This window comes from Phascolarctos cinereus, unplaced genomic scaffold (assembly GCF_003287225.1).
Source record: "Phascolarctos cinereus isolate Bilbo 61053 unplaced genomic scaffold, phaCin_HiC Scaffold_4;HRSCAF=312, whole genome shotgun sequence".
NCBI lineage: Eukaryota > Metazoa > Chordata > Mammalia > Diprotodontia > Phascolarctidae > Phascolarctos > Phascolarctos cinereus.
The window spans coordinates 443306695-443332221 of NW_027555847.1; the positions used below are offsets into that span (position 1 = coordinate 443306695).

A 25527-nucleotide genomic window follows, 5' to 3' on the forward strand; every position below is an offset into this window, starting at 1 on the left:
TTGAGGTGCTGGGGAAATGTTTGTGCATTAATTCTGGCTATGTCATAGAAATAAATATCCTTTTGTAAAAGCTAATCCATATTAAATGAAATGGAACAGATGCTAATTACTAGCCTCCTAACAATGGAGGGAGTGTATAGTCAGTGGGGACTCAAGGTGATGACAGTAGGGAAGAGACACCCACAAACCCATCAGGGTACCATGGAATTCCAAGGGAGAGATATAGCAGCCTTGGCTCTAGGAGAGATGACCAGCATATATGTTAGCATAGGATTTTTGGAGAGGACAAATGAAATAATGGATAGAACACTGAATTGGGAGTCTAGTGCATGTTATTTGAACCTCATCTCCTATAACTATAAGTCGACTCTCCTCCCTTGCACACACACTTCCTTGCCTCTGCTTTCTTGAATTTTAACATTTCCATTTAATAGAAAACTTTATGCTCTTTGTATCCTCTGTTTTTAATATATCTTGTACAAATGTGAGAGATGAGACATTTGAAGCACCCAGAGGTGGTAGTCATGGGAAGTTCCTCCCAGATGCACATTTTCAGAGACAGTGATCCCAAGTGCTGCCATAATCCAAAAAGGCAATATGCATTGTTATGTCCTATGCTTAACTTTTAAAAAAATTCATTATTGGTGGTTGTGATAGTGGTGTATATGTCTATAATTCCTGTTACTAGGAAGATGGCTTGAGCATGGAAGTTGTGAGTTGCAATGAGGCTTAAAGCCAGTTATGTGTCCACACTAAGTCTGGTGATACCCACACAGTGAGGCCCTGGGATGGAGGAGCCAGTAAGCTACCCAAGGTGAGGGGGAAAGGACCAGCATTCAAAGCTTCCTTGCTGATTAATAGTGGGATCATGCCCATGAATGGCCAGTGTATTTCTAGCCTGGGCAAGCTAGGGAGAACCAGTCTATAACAATAACAATAATAACAACAATGGTGACAATAATGATGACATGATGATAATGATAATGATGATAATGATTTGCATTAGTTCCTTTTGTTTTTATATCATATTCATTTCCAAATACAACCCTTCCTTGTCCCCTATCCAGTGAGCCTTTCCTATTAACCCAGACTTAAAGAGAAAAGGAAAACAATTCAGAAGAACCAACCACCACTTTGACCTTGTCTAATAGTATACACTATATTCAGTGATTCACACCCTTATCCCCCCATCTCTGCAATGAAAGAAAGGAGGTCCTGTACTAATCTTGACAGACGTCAGCAAAACGAGTACATCCCAGTAACAGGCTGCTCTTGAGAAACAAACAAGGTTTCAATGGGGTGTGAAGCATCAAATAGTTGCTGACCAGGGGTCACCTAAGAGGAGAGGTGAACTCCAGATCCAAAGGCTTGATGATAAAAGATAACGATTCTGAAGAAAAGTGAACTCAAAGCAGGATGAGAAGAGTGAGGCAGTTGAGATGTAAGCAGAGAGAGAGCAGAAGCTGAGATCAGTAGACAAGACAGCTATAGCACTTGAGGGAAGCCTTTGAGTCCCCAACAGGTAAGAGGGTTTCTACTTTAAAACCAGATTGTTTCCCTTGAAGGTGGTGCTCCCAGAGGTCATTCATTTGGCATTTTGGAGGATACCGTCATCCATTTGTGAGTTTTCCTTTGTACTACTTTCTCTGAATCTTTACTCTACCATGTGACATTGGGAAAATGATTTCACAATTTGGGGCTTCAGTTTTCTGCATCTGTAAAGCGAAAGGATTCAAGTTAGATAACCTCCAAGGTCCCTTTAACTCTAATGTTCCATGAGCCTAAAGGAAGAGTTAGAACGGTGGTATGCTGGTAAATGTTTAACAACCAGCTTTCAAAAAAATATGGTTGGGGGAGGAAAGAAGCATTTTTATACAGCATCTACTGTGTGCCAGGCATTGTGATAAGGACTTTTAAAAATGTTATCTCATTTGATCCTTAAAACAACCCTGTAAGGTAGGTGCTATCTCCATTTTACAGTTGAGGAAACTGAGGAAGGTAGAGGTTAAATGATTTTACCCAGGGTGACACAGTTGGTAAGTGTCTGAGGTCAAATTCGAACTCAGATCTTCCTAACTCTAAATCTAGCCCTCTATCCCACTACTAGCTGCCTCTAAAAGACGATGTAGGCTTGACAAACTTTAAAGTTTAATTCGTATTATAAATTTTGTTCACTTTTTTTTTTTTTGCTTTCTGGTGAGGCAATTGGGGTTAAGTGACTTGCCCGGCATCACATAGCTAGTAAGTGTTCAGTGTCTGAGGCTGGATTTGAACTTAGGTCCTCCTGACTCCAAGGCCAGAGCTGTATTCACTGCGCCACCTCGCTGGCCCTGTTCTTCATTTTCTGAAGTCTACACAATCAACACAACAATAAATCAAGCCCTGATTTGTAGCTTGCTGATTTCAGAGGTATAAACAATCACACTGAAAATTTAACAATTGTCTCTCACTGGCTAGAGGGGCAGGCCTGGCGTTAGAACCTCCATTACCGAGATTTCCCCTAAGATTATGAGGGAGGGCTCTTTACTAGGAAGCAATGTCACCTAGAGGCTTTTAGAGCTCTTTACCCATTAGGTAAAGTTTAAACTGCCTGAACTTGAGTAAAATGGAGAGATAACTTTGACAATTCAGGCTAAAATATTACGGTTATGGTAGTAAAAGATAACAAGATAATCTTGTACTCAAATAAAAAAAATATTCTGACCTGAAAAATCTAAATTATCTGAATGTGGCTTTCAATTTTCTTTTATCTAGCTGTTCCCTTTCCTCATCCACCACTCCAATTCAAGTCCTCAGCACTTCTTGCCAGGACCATTGAAAGAGCTTCCTAACTGGTTTCCCTGAATCTGGTCTCTCTCTTACTATCCCATCCTCCATATAGCTATCAAATTCGTATTCTCAAAGTAGATACCTGACCAAGAACTTTCAGTAGCTCTCTCCTACTTCTGGGATTAAACTACAAATCCCTGTTTGGCTTTTAAAGTCCTTCGCAATTTGGCTCCAACCTACTTTTCCAAAATTATTGAACATTTCCTTTATCACAGATTCTATGTTCCAGCCAAACTGACCAATTTGCTATTCTCCCTACATGACAGTTTATCTCCTGTCTATGGGGGATCCGGTAAATTTTTAACAACCTGCTTAGTTGTGGAGGTGGGGTAGGAGGGAGTTAAGGGCTGTTAAGGGGTCCCCTGAACTTGTCTTTTGGAGTTGTCATATTTTTCAGGAACACTGGACCCAGAGCATGCAGGAGGCCCTGAATGTGTCAAGGACAACCCCCACCCCCCACCCAGCTGACATAATTTGTTGTTTGCATCATAAACTGGATACCCTGTGGGTCCTTGGGAGGCAAGACAGGTTCTGGCCAGACTGTGCCAGGCTGGGAAAATGCTTGTGCAGCTGGGGTCCTTTGCAGATAACACGGATCTTCCTATCTTCATAGTCTAGCAGTTCCCAAAGGAAAAGAATGTGACTTGTGCCATCCCCTTGTTGATCCTCCCCTTCGGGATTGGTGCACCTTTCCTCTCCCATGCCACACTCCTCCCTGCATTCTCCTCCTCCTTTTGTTGTATTGTCATAAATACGCAAACTTCTGCAAGAACTGTGAACTCTTTGGGTTCCACATGCATGTTCATTTCTCTTGTAATAAACCTGGATTTCACATAAGTCTCATGGTGTGATTGCTTGTTGACAAGGGAAAGAGCCACATTTTTAAGTTTAATCTACATTATTAGCATTTTCTCCAATACTTGTCTGTGCAATCAACAAAATAATCAATCAAGCCCTGATTTGTGTACTTTTGCTGATTTCTGAGGTATAAATACTCACTGAAAATTTAACAATCGGCTCTCATGAGCATGTTTGAGCTGGCTCCAGCACATCCCTGCTTGCGTCACATACCTCTGAATAGGTCATCTTCTCATGCCTGGAATGCTTTCCCTGCTCTCCTCCATTTCGTGGTCCCTGGTTTCCTTCAAGGTGTCTCCTACTGTAAGTCCCTCTTGATCTGAAATTATTTTATATTTAAATTCTGTTCGTATGAATAGAATGTAAGTTCCTTGAAGGTTTTGCTTTGGTTTTACATCCCCAGAACTTAGCACAATCCCTGGTACTTCTCTTGCTGTTGCTTGCTCGTGTCTGACTCTTCATGACCCCATGGATCAGAGCATGACAGGCCCTTCTGTCCTACACTATCTCTTGAAGTCCGTCCAAGACCTGGCACATAGTTGGCATTTAATAAATGCTTGTTGATGGAATGAGGCAGTGTGGTTCAGTGGAAAGAGCCTAAGTATTTGGAGTCAGAGTAATCTTGACTCTTGGACAAATCACTTAACCTTTCTGGACCTTGGCTTACTTATTTGGAAAATGATGGCATTGACTGCTAAGGTCTCTACTAGTTCTTGTAAACCTGTGATTACAAAATATTTACTGAACACCTTAAGGAACTGACAATTTATTTGGAGATGCAGCGACTAAACATAAAGGTGAGAGTAAGTTAATTAATCAAATGCTATGCCCAGGTACCTTAACTAGGTAGGAACAGCATCTCAACTAATCCAAAGTAATCAAATTCAGTTTGTCAATAATCATTTATTGAATGCCTACCATGTACCAGGTATTGTGCTATTTGGCACAAAGTAGGTGTGGAGAATACAAAAACAATACCACTTACCCCCTTTTAAAGCCAGTTGAATCTGGTTGACTAAATTATATCCATTGACAGGGTAGAAAGCACTAGTTGGGGCTCATGAGATATAGTACTAGAAAAGACAACACTCAACCCCTCGAGGGTACTGCTAGAACTTGGAGAGAAAACAGTAGCAGAGAAATTCCAGAGCCAGCTCTTATCAGCTCATAAAGCTGTTAAATGTTAAAATTTTCAACGTGAACATTTACACCTTGGAAATCCAAATGCCACAAATGGGGGCTTCATTGTTTTATTGACTGTCTAGACTTTAAAAAGTAGTGGATAAAGTAGTCATAATGTGGGTTAAACTTAAAAGTGTGTTGTGCAAAATTTGTTCCCCGGGAGCCTATTGTTAAAGTTTACCAGCATACCTCTGCCGAGTAGCCATGCAGGGAGCACCCAGCTTTGTCAATGCTTAGTCGTCTCAGTGCATATGCAACAGGTGAGCACAATACGGGGTGGAGTAGTCTGGGAAGGTTTAGATGCCTCACGTACTGGGCTGGCACTGGGCTGAGCTGTACCTCAGAAAAGAAGACATAACTTTTATGATATAATCCTCCATGACTTCATCTTCAAAGAACTTATGATCTAATTAGTGAAACCAAATGTACAGAAAACAAAATTTAGAGTACAACCATAACTTAAGAGATTAGCTAGTCTAACCCTCTCTTCTTTAGAAAGAGGAAATTAAGTTCCAGAAAAATAAAGTCACTTAACAACAATTGTTTAGCTAATTAGTGACAACGCTAGGTCTCCTGTATTTCTGTGCAAAGGTACTTTCATAAGACGGAAAACAACAACAACAAAACAATTGGAGAATGATGGTAGCTGCTGTTGTTTGCCCTTCCTTCTTGAAGAGGACCATGCCATGAGGAAGGTGATGCCATGACATACAAGTGAATTGGTTTTGGATGAGGGAGGGCTGTGCAGTCACTTGCCTCACTTTCTCCTCCGGAGCCGTCAGGGTCCAGCGGGGAGACACAGATCAGGATGACTGGGGATGGCCCCATGCTTGAAAACACCTGGAGGGTTCTCCCATCCTTCCCTCTCCATCCTTAGCGCTGCAAGGATCCAGGCACTAAGCGCGGACAGCAGCGCCACCTGCAGATCTCTCGGAGAATGTCAGTCACGCTCCTGGGCAGAGCTCTGAAGCAGTTCAGATGTAGGCAGATCTGGCAGATGCTTTCGTTCCTGCGGTCTCAGAAACTCTGGGTGTGATGCTTTCTAGTAAAGGGCACCCCCTGCCGGGAAGCATGGGGAGGTCTCTGTGACGCGCTCCATAGACCTAACCGGATGTCCTAGAGGAGGGGCGGGGCCAAGCGTGGCGGACTCTCCCCTGAGGGCGGGGCTGGGGCGGCAGTCGTCCTGGGGGCGGAGCTGGCTGTAGTGGGAGCTCCCGCGAGGGCGGGGCCTCTGCGGTGCGTTCAGCCGGGGAGGTCCGCGTGCGCCGCGTACGTCCCGACTGGCGGAGCTGCACGTGCGCTGGTGCGTTGGTGGGTCTGGGCCCCGGGATACGACTTGCGGGTCAGTGAGGGGCTGATGGCATCGGCTGGGGGCGGGGCGAGCTTGGACAGCCGCGTGGACTTGTGCTTCGGGAAGCCCCTGCCGTGAGCCAGGCCTCAGGAGCGGCGGCCGCGCCCACGCCGCTGCTGGGGTCGTGGGGGGAGCTCGATGGCCCCAACAGAGGCATCATTTTACCCAGGAAGAACCTGAAGTTCCAGCCTTCCTGCTCCTAGAAAGGGCCAGGCCTGCAGATTTCCCAAAATTGTTGACGCAGGCATTTCTATGTCGCTTTACCCGTAGCATTCTTGGGGGCCAAAGCTCCGAGGGTGACCGAGTCTTCCATCCCTGCCCCCCGAAAGTGGCAGCCCAGAGGGATCTTAACCCTTCGCTGAGGGCGCCCAGCAGGCTTACGCCATTTTTGCTGGTGGGGCGACCTCTAACCTTCATGTCGTCATCAGTACAGTAGTTGCCTAGGCAACTTTACCAAATAAACTGGTGGTTTCCCTGCTTGTCCTGTGGTCACAGTGAATTTGGGGGCCTTGCTTTGTTGATGTTTGTTCCCCGTGTTAAATATAGGCCCACTGAGTTCAAAGTAAGGATGGAGTTCCTTTGAGCCTTGTTTCAAGGGAGGCACTTCTTAGTATAAATTGAACCATGTAGGGTAAACATGTGGGTTCTAGGTTTTTGGATTTCATAGAATTCCAGTGTGGCAAGGAACCCTTTCTGATCCATTAGCCCAGTCCTCTCTTACAGATGAAGAGCTGAGGGCTGCCAAGGTTGTAATTTATCCCAACATTAAGCAACCAGAATAGGACAGAACCTCTTATGATTTTTATATTTCTAATTGAATTTTCTTTCCAGTACATAAACCCAGAAGCTTGGTGAATTCTAGGTCCTGTCAAGTTTTCTTCCCAGATTTGTAATCTATATAAAAGCATATACTTGAAGCTTCTGCCACATGTTTTGGGTGGCTTTTGTACTACTTTGGATGAACATAAAGATAGTTATTTTTGCCTGGATGTTTGTAAGGAGATGACTCCATATGGGAAAGAAAGGAAATGGAGTTTGTCATATTTAAATATTAACTCAATGCCTTTATTTTTTTTCAGGAATTGCCACTTTGTTCAACCCACTGAGGTAACCATTGAATTCCAGCATACCTAGAAAGTGGAGCATTAAGACTGTCCTGTTTTTGGATGATCAGCAAACAACCACCAGATAGGTACTTTTCAAACTTCAGTTTTTTCCTGGGGTAAAATTGGGAATTGTCCAACAATAAGTTTCTCATTAAAAACTGCCAGCAAAACATTTTATTAAGGGCTTACTATATGTGTCAAGCACTGTGCCAAATGCTGAAGATACAAAGAAAGGCAAAAGACAGTTACTGCCCTGAAAGAGCTCACATTCTGAAGGAGACAAACATGCAAACATGGAAGTGATTATATACACATAAGATACATAAAAGTGTAAACTGGAGATCATCTTGCAGTGAATGAAAAGTCAATGGGAAGTCTCATTAGTACATACAAATGAAGAGGAAGTATAAGACTAACAGAGAAATTCTGTTATATTGCCTTTTGTTTTTACATCACATTTCTAGAAATACTCAATAGCCCTTTCCAAGAATTCAGTCTCCCTCACTTCAAACAAAACAATTATGAAATGACCTTGTTTCATGAATGTTGGGTGACACAATATTCTACCCTAGTGTAGTCCCCCAACCTCCTTACTGAGTTAGACATATTTGGGGAAAAGATGAGTGGTCCATAGCATCAACTAAAGCAGATAAGGCAAGAATCCAAACATTTCCTTCCTAGTATTAGGTAGTGAATTGCTTTTTTGGAATGTTATACCAAGAGTTACCTTTTAAATATATGTTCTAAAAACAATTTTAAGAAATGATCAGAAGATTACTTCTAGAAGTTTGGACTTGGCACTCCAAACAAACTGAGTAGCTTAGAATATCCAGCTTTTAAACTGTATAGCTTAGAATTCTCCTTTGTGTTTTCTTAGGCAATGGGGAAGAACAAAGGGAAAGGGCAGAAGATCAAGAATGTCTTTCATATTGCCAGCAAGAATTTGAAAGCCAAGAATAAAGCAAAACCAGTCACCACAAATCTTAAGAAGGTGAGTGTTAAAGAAGTAAATATGATTTTTTTTTACAATCCTCTTTTCATTAAGCACAGGACAGGTGTGAGTTTTTTTTAAAAAACCAAGTCACATTTCTTAAACCATGAGGAATTTCTCAGTCTTCAGCACAAAAAATCCTCCAAAACCAAAAAACCAAACTAGATAAATAAAATTGGCAGGCACATTGTGTCTTAACAGCACATAGCACTCCATGTCCATACTCTCCTCTCTCCAATAAAAGGAGAAAGGTTTGTTAAAAAAAAAAAATCTCTCCTCCAGGCCAAGATCATTCCTTATAATTTATAGCACTGTTTTGTCTTATTGTTCCAGTGAAGGGGTGGGGGCCTCTAGGCTGCAGGTTATTGTACTCATTTTCTTGATTATTTTCTTCACTCTGTGCTGGTTCACATAAACTCTTTTCTAACATTAATTAATGCCATAGTTTGCTTAGTCCTTCCCCAGTAGATGGAAATTCACTTTTACATTTATTTGCTAGAATACTGACATTATGTACTACCTTCAGTATTTAGTTATGTGAGACCTTTCTGTTTTTGACCTTCTTGAAGTCTCTTTTTAGATGGGATGAAGAGGATGATATTCTACAAACTTAAGTGTTCGTATTGTTAAGCAAATTCTTTTAATGTATAAACCAGTAGGCTTTTGAAGTAGGATATAATAGGTAGCTTTAGTTTCTAATGTAATTTTCGAAGATGAACACCTTTCTGTCTGATTAGACTTCTCTTTTTCAGCTTAAGTAATCCTAATTGGTCCTATTTACTACTAAATTCTTTTAATGAACCTTTCCCTTCCCCATGAACTTTTATCATTTGGAAGGCAGTCAGTAATATTTATTGTGTCAACTGTGTGCTAGGCATTATGTTAAGCTTAGCTGGGAATATAATAAAAAGTTTTAAAAGTCACTGCCCTTAAGGAGTTCACTATCAAAATGTTTTTTAGCAACTAAGCCATGTGAAGTTAACCAATCTCAGCAGCTGTAGGGAAGTTTTGAATCCAGGTAGCCCTATTATATGAGTATTGTGTGAAACTCATTGCTTTGTACTTCAAATGAACTCAACTACTTTATGCAGTTTTTTCTTTGAGAGAAATTTTATTGATGATGTAAAAGATGTGCTATCACTTCTTAGTAACAGCTAACTTATAATAAAGGGCCAGAATTTAAAGAATACTTTAAAGGACCAAGTTGTATTACCTAATAACTGCATTTTTTTTATCCCTAAGGCAAAGAAAATAGATAAGATGAAAACTTAGTAAAAATTACAATAAAATTTTTGCATCAATTGATAGCCTGTTCCTTCTAATGTTAAGTAAATCAAACCCCAACACTGGCCATGTTTTTTTTTCTTGTAACATCCTTTAATGCAGGAAATGTGCCAAAATATTACTAAAAACAGTATTTAGGGTAAGAAGAAATGGAGTTCATTTTAAAGAGGAAAAGACTATTTGGTTTGACCAATTGAATGACTAATTAATTCCTTCACATACACAGGTTGCTTTCATTTAAAATATACAGACATTAAAAAAAGAAATAAAAATAAGTGGGGAAAAAACCCCAAAACTAAACTAAAAGTAAAAAAAATGCAGACACGAGTTCATTGTTTTAATGTTAATTGTTTAATGTTTAATTGTTATTTGTTTTAACCACTTTTGCTGGTGTAAACTTTTAGGTAAAGTGCTAATACACTTCAGATTTGGGTTTGGGGATTAAATCTTACTTTCTTTTCTTTAAAAGATAAACGTTGTGAATGAAGAAAAAGCTAGAACTGTAAATGCAGCATTCATAGATATCCAAAAAGAGCTTGCACACTTCTCAAAAAGGCTGTCACTTGAACCATTGCCAAAGCACCTGGTAAGTTTGATAATAACGTTAATTTCCATTATGCATGACACATCTGATTAAATTCCAAGCATTTTTCATTCTATATTCTATCCTATTTTTCATTTACAAAGTGTAATTTAAACAGACTTTGGAACTTAAGCATTTATTATATTTTTAAATGTATGATGGATCAAAGGATATTTGGTTGTAAACATTTGTACTTTTAAAGTAATGTCTAGTAGTAAAAAACTAAATTAGATGAGTGAGAAATATGTACAAAAGTTAATAATTTGTCTGACATTAATAATAACTTTTTCTTCCTCCTAGATTTCTCAGTGCTCTGAAGGGGAAACAATTAGTGTGGATGATGCTACAAGATTAATGGCTCAGTTGTAATATGTATTGGAAGTATTTGGATTCTAAAAAATTGACAACAAAACTGGTGTTTGTACAATTTTATTTTTAAAAAATTCTTTGTTAATGTACAGGCATTGGCACATTTAAATGCAAACTACACAGAGAACTTTCCTAAGATCTAAGAAAGTGGAATGTCTAGAAGTCAACAAAACATGAAAAACTTAAAGTGCTAAAACAGAAGGCACTTCACAAAATTTGTTCACTGAAACAATTTCATGTGTTGGTTTATATCCTTCATTTTGCAAATGGCAGTGAAAAACTAATTAGACTAGAAGGACATAAAAAAATGGACAGCTGGTGGCAGTATTGGTATAAAATTATATTTTAAGTGATAAAAGTCCTAGGTCCTACACAAGGAAAAAATAAGAGGTCTTAGGATGATGATAATAATAATAATGATATGATAACCACTTCCCCATTCCCTCCCCAACAACAATTTTGTAACTGTAATTTTGTTCTGGGAAAAAAACCAGCCAAACAAAAAAACTTGCAAAGTCAGTTTTTGCCTGGAAGAGAACAAAGCCCTTTTGTTCTTTTGGGCACAGTTTTGTGAAGTAAATGATTAAACAAGAGGAAAAATACTCCCAGAGCAATCTAAAAAAGTTGTTACATTCATTATTTTAAATACTTAGGTTATGAAGAACTTGTCTAGGATGTTATGTAGTTAGAGGTAGATAACAGGACAAATAGTTCTCATGGAATCTAATAATTTAGTATCTGTACATCAAAGAGATCACACACTCCTTCATTTTCATCCAGGTTAAAGTTGTAGTCATCAGCAGGGGTAGGAGAGAGCCGTAAGAGGGGAAACACTGTAAGAGAATACATTCAGATTTAGGGGGAACAAGAATTTCAGGATAAGTGAGGGCAAAATATGAATACATCATAAATGATACAGTGAAATGAGGAAGCATATTTGGCACTAAGTCTAGTTCATGCTTAAACACTATGTTAAAGTTTATAAAACATTTTCCCCTCATACTATGGCATGTCATAAAATTCGTCAATCAGTTCTGTTTACTCTTTCTGTTGAGAAGGATGCATTGATTAAGTATCAGTAAGTGAAGGTGTTGGAAACTTAAGTCTTTGCTATGAAACGGGAGGTTTGCATTTCAGTTATTTTTATTTCATGGGCATGAATTATTTTTAAAGCAGCACCTCCTGCTTCCTACCACCTTCCCCCAGTTAACTCTAATGTTTACTAAACCAGACATCTTGAGTGATCCACTAGTTCATACTGGTATCAGTTACTGTCTTGGGATTTGCACCACCCACTCCTAGGTAGGATATTAAAAAGAAGCTTAAGTGTATAGGTAGCAGTGCAGCTGTAGCTGAAAAGGACAACTGCTGAACTGGTGACCAGAGTCCCAAAGACTTGACTATGATTTCACTGCTCTATGGATGGCTAATAGAGAGGCATTAATATGAAATGTATCCACATATCCATAGAGGCAGCATGGTACACAGAAAGTGTTCTGCATCTAAAGTTAAGAGAACCCAAGGTCAAATTCCAACTCTACCACCCATGTGACCTCAGGCAAGTCAAACTCTGGGTCTCAGTTTCTTCATTTGTAACATGAGTTTATACTAAAGGGCCTTGAAAGTCCTTATGATCCTATGAAGTTTGCCACCCTTTAAGTCTTGAAAAAAAAATTAGAATGAACAGAAACTATCTGTAAACGCTGCTATAAATCACACAGAATACAACGCAAAAACTGCCTTTAACTTTTGTCCCAGGATTTTAATCATCCAGAATGGGGCTCTGAATAAAGGAAAAATAAATGTTTTACTGAATAATCAGACAGCTACACTAACAATATCAAAGGGCAAGTGTGTTTCACTTTGCTGAAAAGGAAAAGAAAAAAATAGGAAGTGATGTAATAGTATTTACAGAGGTAGTGTGACCTAGTGAATAGAAAACTAGTCTTTGGAGTCAGGAAGAGGTGGGTTGGCTCTGGCCTCTGTCAGTGCTGGCTGTGTGACTGTGCAAGTCGCTTTAACCTCCAGGTCATAAACCACTAAGAATATAAGCTGCAGAAAAGGTAATCTGCGTTAACAAAGGGGGTTTGGGGTTCCCTGATCTAGGGAAAGTTACTATCACAGGTTCAGTCCCTATCTTACATTTGCATAGTGATTTGCGATTTTGAAGTACTTTATTCTACAACAAAGGGCAGTTGAATGTTAGAAGTATTTAAACTTGGAAAAATCTTATGATGTTCTCTTCTCTAACTTCTAGTGGGGCATTTTATTGCTTAACAGGGAAATAAAAGTAGAAAAAACTCAGATTTGGCAATGTGCCTCTAGAGCAAGCTTTGGAAGGAATCACTGACCCATGTGTTTCAGATTACCTGTTAATGTCATTGACTCATGCTACTGCTATTCTCCGTACCTCCTGCTCTTTAGGGTGGAAACAGGGTTACACATAGGGCCAACAAATGAGAGTCTGGTCAGCAAATGTGAGAAATGCCCCTCACAGAATGGCAATTACTCTTCCCTGATAACTGCCAATCCAAAAAATATATATAGAATTAAAGTCATCACATGTTTATGACTTAAGGAGCAATTAAATATTAATGTAACACTTTCATGAATAGTCACAGCAAGTTAAACATTAAGGGTTAATAATTCACAGAGGTTTTGGAATCATTCACTTCTATAGATTTATTTGAAGATAGTAGTAATAAGTTTAGGCTACTTACCGTCTGAAGACATTAATTCATCAATGATATCACCACTAATACATCCTGTCAAAAAAAAAAGCATATGATGAGGATTTTTTTTGTTATATTTCAAATTAGTTTGTTGCATTTCACTTAGTATCCAATGACAGTGAAAGATGGCTATCGATAAGTAAATAAGAGGTAGCCAAATCAGCAACTCCATTATTATGCAAGGCTCAAATACTGGAACTTTTGAGTTAACTGACTGTTGCTTTAAGAAAATTCCACTTGAGCTGGGTGCATACTGCAGTCCATGCTACTGGGGAGACTGAGGCTAGGTGGTACAGTGGGCTAAGCTGATTAGGTGTGTACACTAAGTGTTGTACCAATTTGATAACCTGATACCAAATTGTGGGGGTCAGGGTAGGGAAGCTAGGCTGCCTAAGTAGAAGCAAACCAGACCAGGTTGGAAACAGCAGGTCAAAGCCAAGCCCAAAAGTGATTACTGACTTCTAGCCTAGGTGAGATAGGCCCAGAGTCAAGAGGAAAAAAAAAACTTAAACCTAAAAGAAAACTTTTAAACAATGCAAGAATGTTTTATTATGTATGGTGTTAAGTTATGGATATTCCATTCCCCAAGACTCACTTGAATTTTGCTTCCTAGTTTTATAATACATATTTCAAAGGAAAACCTCTGCCACAGATAATTAAATATCTATATAACTCTTTGCTGATTAAATCATCTAGATAAGTGGGAGAAATCCTGTTTCGGGAAATCAACAGTTTGAGGATGACAGAGATCAGGGTTCTAGATGAAATGGACCTGAAACATACATACTAGTTACTGGCTAACATACTAGTGGGTGAATACTTCATCTGTGAATTTGGTCCTTTCAGTTCTTACTAAAATGATATTCAATTCTATTTCACTTATATACAGAGTAATCACATAAATAGCACTAAAGCAAAATAAAAGGCACTAGAAAGTTAAAACATGCATTAAAAGTAGTAACAGTCAAGTTATATCCCTCACTTTATACATTTTAACACAGTTGACTATGAGGTATATTTCAATGATGCAAAATCCTCTTCCCATTGACATCCATGACATCTCCATGGAAGAAAACTCAGAAGACTAAACTGAAAACCAAGTGAAAGATTATAAAGTATTGGCTAGTTCCACTTTTGGAGATATGTAGATAAACCTAATTTTGTTTAAAATCTAACTTACTGTACTTCCCTGACTTGTTAGGACCTCTCACCTTCAGACAGTAAAGACAATATTCCCTCTATCCCTGGGAATCTCTCTAACATACTTCTAGAACTTGTAAGCCTAGCCAAATGGGGTAGGAACCACATCTGCTAAAGTTAACCTACAATATCATACTAAAGCAAATAATGTAGCTAGTCTGAAAATTTGAGTAGGTAAGTTTACCTGGAATGGGGCATATTTGTATTGAAGGAAGTAAAGATACCAGAAGAAAAATCAAAATAGAATACTAATTCTCATAGGAATCCAAATTTAGAGCTGGAAGAGAGATTAGGTGGCTTGTCCAAGATTACACAGGTAGTAAGTATTAGAGGTTTGGACCCATGGTCCTTTAACTCGTAAGTCCACTGTTTTTTCCATCATATCAGTTAGCTCAACAGCAAATAGTATTATGTTGGATAGAGGGATGGATATCTATAGATTTTTTTCTTCTGAATGAAAAAAAAAGGGGGGTGGGGGATATTACTCAGTAGTGCTCTAAACTTGAAGTTCATTTTTTATTCCCCCATAGTAACTAGAACAGTGATGATAGTGAGTGGAAAACTGATGGTGTGGAATTTTTTCCCTGTTCTATCACCATTTCCTTGGGGAAAGCTTGAAGCAAAGCACAGCTTCTTTTAGGACAAGTAGCTACAGTTCTGCAGGTAGGATATCTGGTTGGCACTGCAAACTGTACAAGGGCCTAGGGAATAAAGAAAGGAGTGCTCTGAAAACTAGAAGATGCAAGGCTGTTTTTAGAGATAAACCAAGGAAGATGCTATTTTTCCCCTAAGAATTGGGATTTAATTTGAATAGGTAAGAGGGCGAAGAGGACACAGCAGAATACACACTTCCATCTACTTTCCAAAGGGACTTTCATACTCATCCAAAGCACCAAATTCTCATTAATTCCTTATGGAATTCAGTATTTTTTGAGTATTCAAGCCACAGCATTCAAAATAGTAGCATTTTCTATTCCAAAATAATATGGTGATGATTCAGTTATTCATGAACTAATTAGATCTGGTTTATGGATTTTCACCATCTTTTTTCCTTTGCTCCTTCATTTCCTTGTCTGCCAACAACAGTAGTAGTATTCCTTATACAATAGTATCCTTTCATTGCTCATAACCACTCCCACTAGTGGGTAGCTGGGAAGTATGCAAAGATTAAATTCAAATTGCAAGCAGCAACACTTCTTAGGGGATAAAAGCTAATAAACTAAAATGACTACATTGGTCATTTTATGAAATAAGATTCCCTTTCCCATATTGTAAAATTAAAGAATTGGCTGTATCTTTCTCCTGTTTAAACATAAGGATGAAGTAGAAAAAGATAATAGGACGGATTCTAATCTCCAGGCTCATCCTTTTTTGCTATGTCAAATGACTTGGTTTGAGAATACAATTAACACCCAAGGGAAGCAGGGATGGAGCTATACTGCTCTGCTGTGGGTTACAGTCTTTACAGAGTAGAAAAAAAAAGTAGGTTAGACAATTTTTGTTCGTCTCAAATCTGGCCAAGGTTGAGTACGCTAGACATCAATAACCTGTCTCTCAATTAAAATCTACTAAAAGTTCCTTAAGTTGTTTTGAGGTTACAAAGATTGTTTATAGGAGGTGAGGTTGAGGAAGATGCAGCAAGTTCCTATGGAATTTGCCAATAAACCTTTAACCTTCCCAGAGTGGAAATGGGAGGGGAGATCAGATCACTGCTGCTCAGCTTTTAAAACCAGGGAAGACTGACTAGTCATTATCTCTGTTACAGCTTACTCCCAGGCTACGAACTGGAGAACGAAGAAGGAAGAAGCTTCCTGATAGCTCCCACATTATTTTCAAAGAAGGCCTTTAAAATTTTCTAGATAAATAATTAATTTAAAACTCTCCAGCTGGCTCTGATTATTTAAATTTAAAATTTATCTAGATAAATACCAGGAAGGGTTAAGGGACTTTTTGTTTTATTTACTAAATATGCAAAACTTTAACCATGGTAATTGGATTCCCATCCCCACTAGTCTACTTGAAATTGAATTCTTAAACATAACCAATGATCTTCTAATCCTATAGCAAATCCAGGTACATGATTTTAATTATCCCCTTCTGATTTCTCAATCAGATATTAACAATCATTTCTTAATTTAAAACTCTCCAGCTGACTCTGATTATTTCTGTTTCTCTTGTCAACTCCTCTCCCTAACTGAGCATTACCAACCACAGTTCTCGGCCTCTTTTAGTTCCTTTCTCAAAGAATTAATGAAACTCATAACTTCATTTTTATCAGCTCTAATTTGAGCAAGCCCTAAATCTATCTATAGCCATGACTGTTCTCATACACTAGACCTGTATCTCCAACTATATTTCTGTTGGATGCCCCAACATCACTTCAAATTTAAAACGCCTAAAACTGAGGAAATTACCTTTTCCTGGAAAAACTGGAAAAAAAAATTTCCTGAATTCCCTTTTCTCCATTATTCTCTCAGTCAAATATATGTAAAACTTTGGAATCACCTTTAACTGCTCTCTCACCAACCTCTCCCTTTCCAGTGTCACCCAAATATTTCCTCTCTTGTCCCATTACTATTGGAGAAATGTGAACAACCCTAATAGTCAAAACCTATTTCAGGCTTTTATCAACTCAAAATTTGATGACTCCAACAATCTATCTAGTTTTATCCCCAGCCTTGACATGCACTAATCCATCATATATTCTACTGCCAAAATAATCATCCTTAAATACAGCTTTTATCATGTTCAAAAACCTTCAATGATTCTTCACCGCCTACAGAATCTTATCAAAACTCCTTAACCTACCATTTATGGCCCTTTAGAACAAGTCCAAACATAAGTCTTCCACCTTTATTTTCTATTATTTTTAAACACAAAAACTCTGCATGTGACAGACATTTAATAAACATTTGTTGAATAATTCCCAGTCCAAGTTTGTCTACATTCTGTCCTTTGAATATGTTATAGGTGTTCCTGCTTTCATTTCTTTGCTTAAGCTGTTCCCCAAGTCTGGAATGCCCTACCCCCATCCACTCTCTCCCTAGCCACATTCTAAATGTCCTTCAATATTCAGCTCACAGCCCACTTCCAGGAAGCCTTCCCTGACCAGCCCAGCCACAGTGATCTCCTCCACTTTTGAAATCATACAATATCCACTGCTTGTACCTCCCAGTAGGCAACTATTACATATATAATTTTCCTGTTAGTTTTTCTCCATTGGTTTCACTAATTAGTCTGTAATCTCTGAGGGAAGAAACCATGACTCCTGACTCTTCTGCTCCCTTCTCAGTGTAGTCCAAAAGGTTGCATATAAGTCAGTTCCATACCCATCAAACTACCAAACAATTATTTTATAGTGCTAGAAAAAATAACAACAAAATTCATCTGGAAGAACAAAAGGTCCAGAGTATCAAGAGAATTAATTACTGAAAAGGGAAGGTGGCCTAGCCATACCAGATCTTGAATTGTATAATAAAGCAGCAATCACCAAAACTACTTGATACTGGCTAAGAACTAGATCGGTGGATTAGTGGGAATAGGTTAGGTACACAAGACACAGTAGTCGATGACTATAGTAACCTACTGTTTGATAAACCCAAAGACTCTTAGCTTCTGGATAAGAACTTATTATTTGACAAAAACTGCAAAACAGTATGGCAGAGACTAGGGATAGACCAACATCTTATACCATATACCAAAATAAAGTCAAAATGGGTACATGATTTAGATATAAAGGCTGATACTATAAGCAAATTAGGACAGCAAGGAATAGTTACCTATTAGATTTATGGAGAACAGAAGAATTTATAACCAAACAAAAGATAGAGAACATTATGAAATGCAAAATGAATAATTCTGATTACAATAAATTGAAAAGTTTTTGCACAAAGCCAATGCAAAGATTAGGAAGAAAGCAGAACACTGGGAAACAATTTTTACAACCAGTGTCTCATTTCTAAAATATATAGAGAACTGAGTCAAATTTATAAGAATACAAATCATTCCCCAATTGATAAATAGTCAAAGGATATGAACAGGCAGTTTTCAGATGAAGAAATTAAAGCTATTGATACTCATATGAAAAAATACTTTAAATCACTACTGATTAGAGAAATGCAAATCAAAACAATCTTGAGGTACCACATCACACCAGATTGGCCAAATGACAAAACAGGAAAATGATAAATGCTGGAGAAGATGCGAGAAAATTGGAACACTAATACATTGCTGGTTGAGTTGTGAAATGATCCAACCATTTTGGAGAGCAATTTGAACTATGCTCAAAGGGCCATAAAACTGTGCCTATCTTTTGACCCAGAAATACCACTTCTCAGGCTGTATCCCAAAGAGATCATAAAAATGGGAAAAGGACCCACACGTACAAAAATACTTATAGTAGCTCTTTTTGTGCTGGCAAAAAATTGGAAACTGAGGGGATACCCATCAGTTGGGGAAGGGCTGAAAAAATTGTGGTATATGAATGTAACGGAATACTATTGTGCTATAAGAAATTATGATCAGGCAGACTTCAGAAAAACCTGGAAAAAGTTAAATGGACTGATGCTGAGTGAAGTGAGCAGAACCAGGAGAACATTGTACACAGCAACAGGCACACTGTGTGATGACTGACTTTGACAGACTTATCTCTTCTTAGTAAATGCAATGATCTAAGACAACTCCAAAAGACTCATGATAAAAACTGCTGTCCACATCCAGAAAAAGAACTATGGAGTCTGAATGCAGATCAAAGCATATTATTTGTGCTCTCTCTCTTTTTTTGTTTCTTCTTCCTCATGATTTCTCCTATTGGTTCTAATTCCTCTTTACAACATGGCTAATGTGAAAATAGGTTTAATATGAATGTGTATGTTAAGCCTATATCAATTTACACACTGTTTTGGGGTGGGGGGAGGGGAGAGTTGGGGAGAAAACTTGTAACTCAAAATCTTATGGAAGTGAATGTTGAAAACTAAAAATAAACAAATTTATTATTAAAACACAGTTTGCATGTAATAGGCATTTAATAAGTACATGGTCAGCAAATGATATAATGAAGCAAGCAGAGAGGCAGAAGAAAGCAATTGGCTCCAAGCTGCTGAGTTCCTTATAATTTGGTTTTCCTAAGGGCTATGAAGTTTGGCTTCCTCATTTGAATTTTTTCTTAGAACATTAGACATAATACATACTTAAATGCAAATATAAACATGCATTCTATAGCCAGATGTAAATGATTGGGTCCACAACTGTCTTAGATTATTTGTAATCCTCTGTTAGTAGGAAAAAGCGAATATCAACTGTATTTTTAAATTTAGAAATCAATAAAAATTGAGTGAATGCCAACACTGTGTAGGGAAATATATTAAATACTACAGAAATTCTCTAGAATGAGGGAATGGATGATATTGTTCCAGCCTTCAATGACCTATCCCCAGGGAACTAACTCCAGCACCTTTGTTTATCATCCCATTAAGAAACTACTAGAAGCAACAAAATTCCCAACCAGGAAGGTCTCAAAGCAGTTATCTACCATTAACACCTAAACCAGGAAATCCTTAAATTATGTAGCTAATCCTTCTTTTGAAATATGGGTCATTGAATTCTAAACTAACTAAATATTTAGGTGAATAAAAAAGTGTTCAATCCAAGACAGACAAGTAGAACACATAACTAGTGACCAGGGGTGGGGAACCTTTGGCCCGAAGGATACATGTGACCTTCAGATACTTGGGTGCGGCCTTTTGACTGAGTCCAGATTTTACAGAACAAAACCCTGTATTAAGGGGATTTATTCTATGAAGTTTGGATTCACTCAAAGGGCTGCACTTGAAGACCTAGAGGGCTGTAAATGGCCTTGAGACTGCAGATCCCCCACCCCTGAGGCACTTCTAGAAGTTATTAAAGCACTGAAAAGTCAATGTACATCTCTGAGGAAAGCTGCCATTTCTAAACCCAAAGGAGCTGAGTAAGAGCAAGTTGTGAAACATTCAAAATAACATAAAGGACTCAAACGACTTTCTTCACTCTTTTCAAGATAGCTGAAGTTCTTGATTGCTAATTGCTTTGAACTCAGATCTCTGTAGTTTTCCGTGTTCTAAAGATTTCATGCAATTGAGGAAAAAAGAATTGCCTTTCTCTTTCTCTTTATGGAGTTTGAGAATACCAAAAAGTGTAAACTTAGGAAGGGCAATAATCCCCTCTCTTTTACTCTGAATTTCTACAATAGCTATGTAAAGTCTAAGCTACTGTATGACTGCTTAAATATAAACTTGATTTGTTCTCTACTTGGATATTTCCATCCCAAATAAACTGTAAACTCCTTGGAACAGAGTCTGTTTCTAATACTTATTTTGTACTTTTCACAATGCTTAGTGTAATAATGAGCATGAGAAGGTATTTAATAAAATGCTTATTGAATAAATATTTGATATAATGCCTCCTACAGCTTAAATAATGAATTAATTTTTACTGTTAACTGACAAGTTAAGGTAATTATGATGCTTTTTGATGCCTCTCTTTCCTCCTCTTGTCTTACCTTCAAAAACAACAACAAAACCCAAAGACTCCAAACTTACCTGAGGGTGTGTCTGAAACTGATGTCTGCTGGAGATGTTGACCTCTGGTAAAGGTGTGTTGTTCAGGCAGATTCTGGGTCTCTATATTAGGTTTCTGTGGAGTCACTGGAGAAGGGACTTGAGAAGGAGGTTGTGTGAGGTCATCAGGTGGAGGAACAGGAAAAACCACAGGTTTAGAGGAACTGGATTCTTTATTAATAAGCAGCACGTGGATAGGTCCTGAGTGACTTTTTAAATTGATCTGGTATTTCTTTTGTCCATTCTGGCCCTTTGAAGTTGAAATGATTTTGTTTAAAAATAAAATTTTAAAATTATTATCTTAGAACTTGCTCTTGTAATAAAAGAAAAAAGCATACCAGCAATCAATAGAAGATTGCTATTAATATTGTTTTCAGAAAGAGATGAGGTGGGGAATTAGGTGAAATATATTTAGTAACACGGCAACTTTCCCAGAAGGGATAAATACCCATTTTCACAATACCCTAACACATACAAAACACAACAAAGCTAGAAGGAATTATAACTAAGTTTAGCCAAGAAAAAAAATGAGTGTTACCAACTCAGTTAAAGTTAGGGCTGTGTGCAGAACACAGTATTATTAAGTGCTATAATAAAGCCTAGAGCTAAAAGGTTGCCTATAGCATTATAAAAGATTATGTACTCTAGAATGTGGAATTCTGCCAACTGTTACATCTCTAACATGAATAATCTTAACTCTCCTGATGTATTCAGATGTACTCCTAAAACAAGACCCATACAATCTAACCTCCCATTTAAAGTTATCTACAGACTTCAACATTTTTTTTTATAGACAAGTCCAAACTTTATTTAAAACATTTTAAGTTTAAAGTTACTAAACAAATCACAATGAAAAAATAAAATACACTTCACCTTCAATGAGGGCTATTTTATCACAAGTTAAACTTTTTCTCTCATGGAGACCACAAAAACTCATTTTCTTTCTTTTATTTTTTTCTGATTTTCTTAAAGTTATAAATATGAAACCCTCCAATTTACATGTGTACTACATACACCTCTTTATAGTTATAGAAATTTTTATTTCTACATTTATCTTGAGAATTAAAAAGCTACATATTATGACTTAATGTAAGCTAATTAAATTTGAAGAGAATACTGGATAAACAACATATTTACATTGTTACTTTTTACTAAGTTTAATCCATCTTGGAATAAACCCAAAGGAAAAATAAAATTTGCCATAAGTTAGGCATCACAGTGAATCGAGCATGAGGTTTGAAGTCAGGAAGACCTGAATTTTTCCCCCCAGAAACAGTAAATATAGCTTTACTTCCCCGGAGTTCACCTTTTTTCTCTCCTCGTTGCATCCTACATACCAACCCCTCCTCCCACCCTCTATTACACACAGCCCTCAGCCGGGGTGTGCAGTACAGGCCATCAGGCTGGTCCCTTGGCAGAGCCTGCCCAGCACTCACTGCCCAGGAGCTGCGCTGCCTGAGACTGAAGCTCCAAGGGAAGTAGGAATGGGTTCAGAGGAGAGAACCCCAATTCTTGCCACAACTGCTGCTGTACAGGGGGCAGAGAATCTCTGAGGACACTTGGACCAGAAACAGCAGGACTCTGAGGAATGAGGCTCTCCATGCTTCCTGGGCATAATGGGTTGAGGTGCTAACTTTACTGTCTTTTCCAGGGTCACTGTGGCTTGGGCCTGAGCCCACTTGAGTGCTCAGTTTTCTATAGGAACGAGCCATGTGGGTCTGTAGCCTTTCACAGGGTGAGCTCAATAGGGAGGGACATGAGTAGATCAAGGAGTACAGCACTCTCTCCAGGTGAAAGCTCAAGTCTCCTGACACTTCCAGATATATTTGACAGATAGAGATACAGACACACATAGATATAGATACAGATAAGTAATAGACAGTCACCAGCTATGTGACCCTAGGCAAGTCACTTAACTAACCTGTCTGATTCAGGTTTTCTCATCTGTAAAATGGGGATAATAATAGCACTTACTTCCCAAGGCTGTTGCGAGGATCAAATGAGATAATACATAAAAAGACTTAGCACAGTTGATGACACAAAGTAGAAGCTATATAAATGTTAGGGATCATCATCATTATTATTGTTACTATTATTTAGGGTAATGTTACTACACAAATTTGTTATCCCCCCCCTCGAGGATTTTCATATCTTTCACTGACTTGATTATTTTATGAACTCTTTAATTAATTCCTTACATCATTACTCATTTCCTGATATACACTTTTGGAAGAAAGAAACTGTACCAGTAAGTTTCTTAGTAGTCAAATGTTAAGTGACTTTTATTCACTTCCCCCAAAAATCTGAGCTTTAATTTAATAATTATGGAAACAATGCAGACATGCAGATTTATGGTGTTAATCCATAACTGCTAAGTTCATGTTCTAAAAAAAAATTTGTCCTTTCAGAAATATTATATTGCATTCATACATACCATTTCAGGGAATAGGTACCTCCAGCTGTGTACCAGAAGGTGCTTGAATTGCAAGAAGTGTATCTCCTAGGTAAAAATATAAATAGATTTTTTAAAAAAAATTAGGTCCCATTAATCATATTTATATTCATTTAACTCCAAAAAGTTACTACATGCATTGAGGAGATATTACTCTCTAGCAAAAATGAACACTCTTGATTTCCAGGAAAGGGTCAATAATAGGTATCTATTGTCCAAGTACCACCCTAGCTGAATAGAGAGACTCACCAACAGCTTGCCCACAGGGTAACAAAATGTTTGACTCTTGAAGATCATCTAAGTCAGATGAGATTGGGATCTGCCTCAATGCCTCACTCATTCTCACACATGAAATCAAAGATCCCAGAGTTATTTAAATGTTATATAGTTCCAGACTTATCTGACTACAAACAAAAAGCACTTTTATGAAATGAAGACTTAATAATTAGAGAGATATTAGTCACTCATGGTTTCAGTTCAGTTATTTTTCAGTTGAAGTCAACTCTTTGTAACCCCTTTTGAGGCTTTCTTGGCAGAGATGCCATTTCCTTCTCCAGCTCATTTTACAGATGAGGAAACTGAGGCAACAGGGTTAAATGACTTGCCTAGGGATCTCACAGCTATAAATGTTTGAGGCCAGATTTGAACTCAGGAAGATGATTCCTGATTCCAGGCCCAGCACTCTATGCACTGTGCCACCTAGCTGCTAGTTGGACTGTGCTAATAGATTATACCTAAATTAATTTACAAATGTAATACCATATCATATTACCAAGGGGGGTAACTTTATAAAACTAGACAGAATAACAAGAAGACTCATTTGGAGGAATAAAACATCAAGAATCTCAAGGGAAATAATAGAAAGTAAAAATGAAGTGGACCTAGTAGTAGCCATCAAAACTAATTGAGAGTTGCTCAGTGGGACAGATTCAACAATCAAGACCCATTCAATAAACAAGAAGCCCAAACTACTATCAGAGTATTCAGTAAACCTACAGACACCAAATATCAAGGTAAGGACCACCTATCTGACAAAAACTCCTGGGAAAACTGGAAGTCTGGCAGAAATTAGGCTGATATCTCACACAAAATACCTTAACAAGCTCCAAATAGACATAAAAGGCCACAATGTATATGAATTAAAAAGGAGATACCTTTCACTACTATGGCAAGGGAAACAATTCTTAACTGAGCAAGGATAGAGGTGATCATGAAATATAAAAGGAACAATTCTTATTAGAGTGAGAGACAACATGGCATACAGAATAGTGTGTTTGATGTGAAATTTGTAGGAGCATGGCATACAGAATAGGGTGTCTGATGTGAAGTTTGCAGGAGCTGGGTTCAAATCTCTCCTCAAATATTTACTAGATATGGGATCTTGGAAAAGCCACATTGCTAGTGATTCTCAGTTTTCCTCATCTGTAAAATGAGGGAAGTTGAAGTTAGGTCCCTCTAAAGGCCCTTCCAGTTCTAAAACTATGATTATAAAATGAAAAAGCAAAATAAATGCATCTGAAATTTGGACTTCGAAAGACTTCAGAATTGTCATCAATGTAATGATTAATCATAACTTCAGACTGAAAAAGCATTACTTCCCAGCTATTAACAGAGAGGTGACTGCAATTAGAGGTACAGAATGAGACACGTATTTTCAGAAATGGCCAATGTGTTTTCTTTTGCTTAACTATACTTGTTACAATCTATTTAGGGGAGGTTTTGCATAGGTGGATAGTGAAGAGATATATAAAAAAGAAAAAGGCATCCATAAAACATTAAGAATATACAGAAGAGAGCATCTCTGAAAGAAATAGTGATGAGCAGGATAGTACACTGATACTATTAGAAAAATACCAACTGTACATTAAGGAATTCACTATTTTAGATACAATTAAGTCTCTTTTTCAGTTTTTGCAATGGACACATTCATGCTTGCTGGTGTTTGTGCAATTTATAATAAGGGAAATTTTCAATTAAAAATAGATGTAGTTGGGACA

The 25527-nt window shown here is 37.9% G+C and overlaps 2 protein-coding genes and 1 long non-coding RNA gene across 7 annotated transcripts in view; 1 reads left to right on the plus strand and 2 right to left on the minus strand.

Annotated features, from left to right (window-relative positions):
• Positions 1-448: 448 nt before the first annotated feature.
• LOC144456960 (uncharacterized) lies at positions 449-6055 on the minus strand. Its single transcript, XR_013486201.1, has 3 exons — positions 5626-6055; positions 5059-5202; positions 449-1715 (listed from the first exon to the last, which is right to left on the minus strand). It is a non-coding gene; the product is annotated as an uncharacterized LOC144456960 (long non-coding RNA).
• A 26-nt stretch (positions 6056-6081) lies between these two features.
• Positions 6082-10596, plus strand: RBIS (ribosomal biogenesis factor). 5 transcript variants are annotated; one of them, XM_020995702.2, is made up of 5 exons: positions 6082-6172; positions 7300-7412; positions 8204-8317; positions 10071-10187; positions 10485-10596. In XM_020995702.2, the coding sequence occupies exons 3-5, from the start codon at positions 8207-8209 to the stop codon at positions 10551-10553; spliced, it is 297 nt and encodes a 98-aa protein (XP_020851361.1). In that variant the 5' UTR covers positions 6082-6172; positions 7300-7412; positions 8204-8206; the 3' UTR covers positions 10554-10596. The 5 variants fall into 5 exon arrangements, with proteins under 5 accessions (XP_020851361.1, XP_020851365.1, XP_020851362.1 ...); XM_020995706.2 differs by having other exon boundaries at positions 6091-6180; XM_020995703.2 differs by having other exon boundaries at positions 6122-6211.
• Position 10597: 1 nt separating this feature from the next.
• E2F5 (E2F transcription factor 5) overlaps positions 10598-25527 on the minus strand; it is a 37215-nt gene continuing 22285 nt past the window's right edge. Inside the window, exons 5-8 of the mRNA XM_078153343.1 lie at positions 23522-23578; positions 21061-21336; positions 13274-13318; positions 10598-11386 (exon numbers count right to left, since the gene is read on the minus strand). Of these exons, the coding sequence (XP_078009469.1) occupies positions 11277-11386; positions 13274-13318; positions 21061-21336; positions 23522-23578 (488 nt within the window). The 3' untranslated portion in view covers positions 10598-11276. The remainder of the gene's footprint in view (positions 11387-13273; positions 13319-21060; positions 21337-23521; positions 23579-25527) is intronic.

Coding starts and splice junctions, on each gene's coding strand:
- RBIS (XM_020995702.2), top strand. CDS start 8,207: ATGGGGAAGAACAAAGGGAAAGGGCAGAAGATCAAGAATGTCTTTCAT. Junction 8,318..10,070: donor TCACCACAAATCTTAAGAAG/GTGAGTGTTAAA, acceptor TTTCTTTAAAAG/ATAAACGTTGTGAATGAAGA. Junction 10,188..10,484: donor AACCATTGCCAAAGCACCTG/GTAAGTTTGATA, acceptor TCTTCCTCCTAG/ATTTCTCAGTGCTCTGAAGG.